The 7,244-nt window shown below is 33.1% G+C and overlaps 1 protein-coding gene across 1 annotated transcript; it reads left to right on the top strand.

The window, feature by feature from the left end:
• The first annotated feature begins 470 nt into the window (after window positions 1-470).
• Window positions 471-2,111, top strand: ccl20a.3 (chemokine (C-C motif) ligand 20a, duplicate 3). The gene is made up of 4 exons (XM_055203429.2): window positions 471-1,067; window positions 1,301-1,403; window positions 1,506-1,583; window positions 1,700-2,111. Exons 1-4 carry the CDS (start codon window positions 992-994, stop codon window positions 1,737-1,739), a joined length of 297 nt encoding a protein of 98 aa, XP_055059404.1. The 5' UTR covers window positions 471-991; the 3' UTR covers window positions 1,740-2,111.
• The last annotated feature ends 5,133 nt before the right edge of the window (window positions 2,112-7,244 follow it).

Raw genomic sequence — 7,244 nt, forward strand, 5'->3', positions numbered from 1 at the left:
AGTGCCTGTATGCCTTTGAATGGTAGTGTGGATAAATTCAAGATTAGTTCTTGTCTAAGAAAACAGTTATGGGTAACACTTTACAATAAGGTTGTATTTGTTAAAATTAGTTAATACATTAGAGTCTCAGGCAGTCTACAGCAGTGTACAATACAATATTAATATAAAGAACAAAAGTGAGAAATAAATTAAGACAGAAGTAGAAATAAATAAATAAAAACATGTAGTATTTACAACAAAAATGTACAGTAATAAGGATTGAAGGAAGAAAGTGTGATATAATGGAATATATACAATGTCTTGAAAGTGCAGGTGTATTACAGCATCTATTAACATTTATACTTTTACTACTATTAATACAAAAATCAACAGATGTAACTATAACATTTATCAAGATTAATAAATACCGAAAACTATATTGCTTATTTTTAATTCATGTTAGCTGCGCATTTACTAATGCTGACAAATACTTCCTTATTGTGTTGTGTTTCCATGTTATGATATGTCTACCTGTTTATATTTAACCTTTCTGAAGTTAAAAATAACTCCAAAGTTTAGGGAATATTTAGTCCTGAATTTTTCCTTTGTTCCAGTGACCTTTAATGATAATCCTCCTTTACCCCCAAACACAATGCTCCTGGAGTTTCCACTGTCTAGGAAACAATTCAAATATGTTTGTGGCTCACATTCACTTTCAGGGAAGTAAATGTTAAACAGTTATCAGTACTTTCCCGCAGGCCGTCTTCTTCCTTGTTGCATATTTTTTGACTGAAAGGAGATCCACTGTTGCCTGATTTGGTTAATGATAAGTTTGAACACACGTGCTGTGTACTTTACGTGTTCGTGGAAAACCCAAACTCGTGTCAGATGGTTTGTTCCACAGACAACCTCAGGTATAAAACTGCTCGCACATCACTGTACTCTCACACCTTTCATCTGACTCTTGCTCTGAGGATCACAGACAGCAAACCGACAGACAGATAGACAGAAAATGGCTCGGATTTCAGTTACCTCCATGCTGATGGTTCTGGCTCTCAGTACACTTTGCGCAGATGCCTTAGCTTTTTGTAAGTATCTCTTTACCTACTTTACCAGTTTAACTTTTTTATTTCTTTCAGTTTTAATGTGCTTTATTGATATGACAAATACTTGTACAAAATCCATTCTTTGTGTCTCTTTGTTTTCATTTTATATTTGTACATTTGCATTTATTTGGAAATCATCTGTAATTTGATATGTGAATGATGAATCAGTCATAAGTTCTTTAGATATTAATTCATTCACTTTGTTGTATTTACAGCATGTTGCAGAAAGTACACACAGAGAAAAATAAATAATATATCTATGATCCGAGGCTTTTCCATTCAGTCCATGAGAGAAAACTGCCACATTGATGCTGTAATGTAAGTAAAAGACGCCCATGCACCTGCTATTAATTATACACTCTGTATTAATTAACTGATTCATAGAGAAAATTTATTGAAAATTTGATTCTTCCCCCTCAGATTGCATGCACGAAGAGGGTTGAATATCTGCGCAGACCCATCTAAACCCTGGGTGACAGAAATCATCAGTCAACTGAGGTAAGCCTGCAGATTTACAAGCGCACATACATAGACACACATGCTATGAATAAAGGTTATTAATATAAAGGTTTGAATATAAAGCTTATGATTCTGTTGTCTGTTTTGTTTTTCAGGAAAAAAGTGGAGGAAATCAAGAAAAAACATAAGAATTAAAACTTAACAATGTTGACTTAACAGATGCTGTTACAAGATTCATGTTTATGTAGCTCAATTGGTAGCATTGCATTAGAAGTGCAAAAGTCATGGGTTTAATTCCAAGGGAACACACATACTGATAAAATGTATAGCTTTAATTGTAAGTCACTTTGTAAAACAAGTGCCTTTTAAATGTGTAAATGTATTCATTTATGATGAAGAAGAACATTTCTTTTTATGCAGTTTGCATAAAAATCTACCTTGCATATTTGTATATGCATTTTATATTGTAGCTTACTATTTGTTTGCTTGCTTTTAAGTGAAGGCATTAAAATTAATATATTCAATGTAAAGTGAAAACTTGTTTTTTGTATGTACTTTTTTAAATAAAATAGTTTGGTTGACATTTGTTGTCTATATATTTGAAACCACAGAGAACAAAGAAAACTTGACTCAAAGGGCAGATGACACATTTTGTATTCATGCTATGATTGGTTGAATGTTTGTAAGACTTAAATACTTCTTAGATTCTTAAGATTTCTTAGATTTTTAAAATATTTTAAATATTAGAAGGGGTTTTTTATTCACGTTTGTCACAGGAAAGGAGGGTTAATAAGTTGTTAGACATTATTAGGAAAGTCCCCATGCATACTTTAGCCCTGGAAATAACATGGTTAATGGATCATGTAATCCAAGAAGAACGACTAGAATGCGGAACAATTCACGTTATTAAGATAAATTGTCAAATGCTTAGACAGCCAAACAAGCAGATCAACACATACATAGAAATAATAAAATAGTGAAATGCTCCAAAAGTCCACTTGGTGTCGCTCTTTCACATTAAATACATTTCAGACTTATTGAACTATAAAGTGCCTTTGAAGGGCTGGAGCGAATAACAACTACTAGACCAGTAATAAAAAATGTTGTTATATAAAAAGTTTATAAACAAATTCTTATATAAGGTAAATCTTAAAGTCGCCTATAAACTGTCATTTGAAAGGCCTACATAAATTTATTAAAATATTAATATTAATTAGAAACTGTGAAGCATGTGAAATTAAAATTGAAACAATTAAAATTGGAGTTAAAAGATCTCTGGATAAGATTCATTAAGATTATTATAATCACATTTATAATCATATAATTAACAATTCACATTAACAGGTTTTAACTGAACATTTATCAATAATTTAATTAAAAGCAGGTAATTATTGGAAGAATTATAAAAATGTTATTTAGTCTATTATTTCTCTATTTAAAAAGTTTGTTCTTTTTTATTTGGGGAAATTTATCAATAATTTAATTAAAAGCAGGTAATTTTTGGAAGAATTATAAAAATGTTATTTAGTCTATTATCTCTCTATTTAAAAAGTTTGTTCTTTTTTATTTGGGGAAATTTATCAATAATTTAATTAAAAGCAGGTAATTTTTGGAAGAATTATAAAAATGTTATTTAGTCTATAATTTCTCTATTTAAAGGTTTTTTCTTTTTTATTTGGGGACATTTATCAATAATTTAATTAAAAGCAGGTAATTATTGGAAGAATTATAAAAATGTTATTTAGTCTATTATTTCTCTATTTAATTTTTTTTTCTTTTTTATTTGGGGACATTTATCAATATTTTTTACCCCACAACTAGCTATGAAACACATACAGGAACATAGACGTAATAACAGTGGCTGCTCGTGACTGCTCATCCGAGGGGCGCGTATTAAAAATATGTTTTCAGAGTGTCATGTGTGCTGCTCGTGTTTTCAAAATATGTGTTTGTTGCGTCATGTGAACCATGTGCATCACGTGTTTTGTCAAAATAAGTGCCTGCTGCACACGCGTCAAAACAATTTATAATAAAAGAGATGCTCACATTCACACAATACATGCAAGACACTCCCTTAACAGTAAACTCTGATTACGCATGAGATTATGTGAGTATCTGGCAAACGCAAGCGTTTCTTTTATCACAATCCTGCAGCAGGCACTTATTTTGACAGGACACATGATACACATAGGTTCACTCGACGTGCTGAACACATATTTTGAAATTATGAAAAGCTGAGCACCAGCTTTCACTATGGAAGAAACACCAGCTGCTGGCTTGTTTTAAAATAATTGCGCTTCCGGAAACAATTGAAAACATACGCCGGGTGGCGGTGTAAAAGGTTTGGTGTGCACGCTACCTAACCCAACACCCAAACCTATACCCTTATAGAAAACTTCTGCATTTTTATGGATTCAAATAAACATAATTTAGTTTGATAGGACCAAACATGTCTCCACAAGGCCAAATATTACTGGTATTATTATGGGTATATTTGGTCCCCACTCATAGGGATTACCAAGACCACCCCCCTCCCCAACACACACACACTTCCTGCAGCTGAGTGGTTTAATGAATAGCCATGAGTGGTTATGACATCATTGGCTCGTCCCTCTCGGCACGGCTGCACACACACAGGACTTCCTGCTGAATAGTGGAGAAACACACACACACGCGCACAAAGACACACAGACACACAAACAGGAACTCGGCATGCAACAAAACAGCTCCACTGCCAAGCTTTAATCTTTCCTTTCACACAATCCCATAGTGAACAGTGTAACTTCCCCAACACATCAGCTCACACGAATAAATGTCTGAGATCTTTTGACTAATATCAGAAACCTTTTCTGACAAAGAGTTTTAAATCTAAATTTGACCATGTTTACTTAATGTTCCTCAAAGTTGAGTGCCACTTTACATAAAAAATGCTTGCTCCACTAAATAAGTACATAAACTGACTGATACAACAATCCGATTTTACATTCTCTTTTCCTGGTATGTAAACTCCAACCATTATGATTTTTTTTATTTTTTGTATGTTAAGAAGTCCAGGCCAGCCATACATTTTTGCATGCTTAAATCGTCTAGATTAAAATGCTGCATTCTGTGTATCAAGTATCAATGAAAAGAACAAAAATAGCATCTAACAAGCAATTTGATAATGCAGTAAATGGATATAAAAATGATTCCATTTATACATTTCAGATCTGTTGACTTTAAACATCATACAAGCACACAAATACACACCTCACCTGCACCTGTTTGGTCTGAGAATAACTCGGACAGACAGTGTCGCTCTGCATTAGGTTTGATTGTTTCATTTACTGCTTCAGGCGAGGTGGTTTGATCCCAGCGCTACGGATCTGACGGCCCCTGAGGGACACGAGCACTTACAGATCTGTGCAAGACACTGACAATAACACAATAACAATTTTTTTTCATGGCAAATGTTGCTTATTAAGCAAAGGTGTTGATTAATAATTAATAATTACAATAATTCTTTACAAGAATAATTATAGTAATAGATGGGCCCTAGCTGTCACTGGGGCATTATCTTTCATATATCGTTTAGGTACAGATATGTATACATTTGACTATGTATTTGAGGTTTTACACTGCAAAAAATGACTTTCTTACTTTTTTTGTCTTGTTTCAAATACAAATATAAATTTTTTTTTATTAAGATGCATTTTCTTGATGAAAAATATCAAATTTAAATGAATTTCTACATAAAACAAGCAAAAACATCTGCCAATAGGGTAAGAAAAGAGTCTTGAAATAAGATAACTTTATTCTTAAACACTATACACTGCAAAAAAAAATGATTTTCAAGAAAAAAAAATCTTAGTATTGTTGTCTTGTTTTTAAGCAAAAAAAAAAAAAAAAAAAAAAAAAATCTGCCAATGGGGTAAGCAAAAAATCTTGAATTTTTTTCTTAAACACTAAATTCAAGAAAAATTCAAGAAAATTTTTCTTACCCCATTGGCAGATTTCTTTACATGTTTTATGCTTGTTTTAGTCACTTAAATTTTATATTTTTGGTCTGAAAACTAGACTTATTTTCTTGGGTTGTTTTGCTCATCAAGATAAAGCATCTAAATTTAAGAATTTTTAGATATTTTTACTGAAAACAAGATACTAAGAATTTTTTTCTTGAAAATCATTTTTTGCAGTATATGGTGGGTAGTTTGTCGGACAGAGATTATCTTAAACTAGGACTATGCTTTAGATAAATAAGGAAATATAACTAGTTTTAACAAACATGCCTAACTAAAAACATTTCTGGTATGCATTTTATGGCAAAACAAAGGGCACCGATGTATTTTAAGTTGTTTTCAGTTTGGACACCTCCTACATTTATTTTATTTATTTAAGATATTTTTGCTTGTTATAAGCACAAATTCACTTAAATTATTTTTTGTCTCAAACTAGACTTATTTACATGGGTAATCTTGCTTATCAAGAAAATGCAACTTGATTTAAGAATATTAGATATTTGTACTAAAAACAAGACAAAAAAATCACAAGTCATTTTGTACAGATATATATTTTTAATTAAGATCTTGATGAGTAACACAAAACATATAAAATGTAAGTGCATTTGTTCTTAGAACAACAAAAAAAATCTTCCAAATGAGTAAAAAACCCTGAAATGAGTAACATTATTCTTAAACACTTAAAGGCGGAGTCCACGATGTTTGAAAGCCAATGTTGATATTTGAAATCACCTAAACAAACACGCCCCTTCCCCAATAGAATCTGGACCTTCTGTTGATAGACCCGCCCCACACATACGCAACCTGGCAAGGATGTCGGTTAGTAGACACGCTCCTTACTGCTGATTGGCTATAAGTGTGTTTTGCTAGTCGGCCCGTCTCCTTTTCCAAAGCGTTTTTCAAACATCGTGGACTCCGCCTTTAGTTCAAGAAAGAAATTAAAGGGGGGGTTTAATGGTATTTCAAGCATTCTGACTTATTAACACAGTTATAGAGTTGTTTCCTCATGCTAAACGTAGGCAAAGTGTCAAAAATGCAGTTGGGCGTGTTTCAGAGTATTTCTGTGCCGAATGCACTTCGCCAGGGTTCGTACAAGTTTCGGCTAATTTTTTTCGATTATGGTTCTAACTGACGTTTCAGGGATTTTCGATACGTATCACTTCTTTATATGAGCTTCCGCCGGAAAACTTCCCCCGGAAAACCCCGCCCAGCCGTCAGTCAGCGGGAGACGCTAGAGCTTGCTAACAGCTTATCACGCCACTCAGCCTTGTTTAATTTCAAAAGTCAACAATGGCACAACAAGAAGTGTGTTTTTGGATGTAAGGAGAAGACATCCAGCCTTATGGAAACAATGGATATAGTTTATTATCCGGATTAGCAGCGGAGTTTTGCGTGTGTGTTTGATGCGGTGGATTTTCAGAACCGGGTCATGACGAGTTACACGTGGTAAGTAAGACTTCTGTCTTATGTTGGAAATAGGCGCGTGTATATTAACGTTATATAAATGACACGAACATGTAGTGAATCATACGTTATAAGTGTTGTATAGTGTTGCATGACTCGTACTCGCTCCTCCCGTGTTATAACTCCTCCTTCTTCATTTTTTCGTACGTTATCGGAAAGATTCGGTAAAGCTAATCTTTCTTTTATAAATCTGATTAAACTAAAGACTCTTCAGAGATATAAAGGATGTCATACTACT

Source organism: Misgurnus anguillicaudatus, chromosome 2 (genome assembly GCF_027580225.2).
Source record: "Misgurnus anguillicaudatus chromosome 2, ASM2758022v2, whole genome shotgun sequence".
In the NCBI taxonomy this organism is placed as follows: Eukaryota; Metazoa; Chordata; class Actinopteri; order Cypriniformes; family Cobitidae; genus Misgurnus; species Misgurnus anguillicaudatus.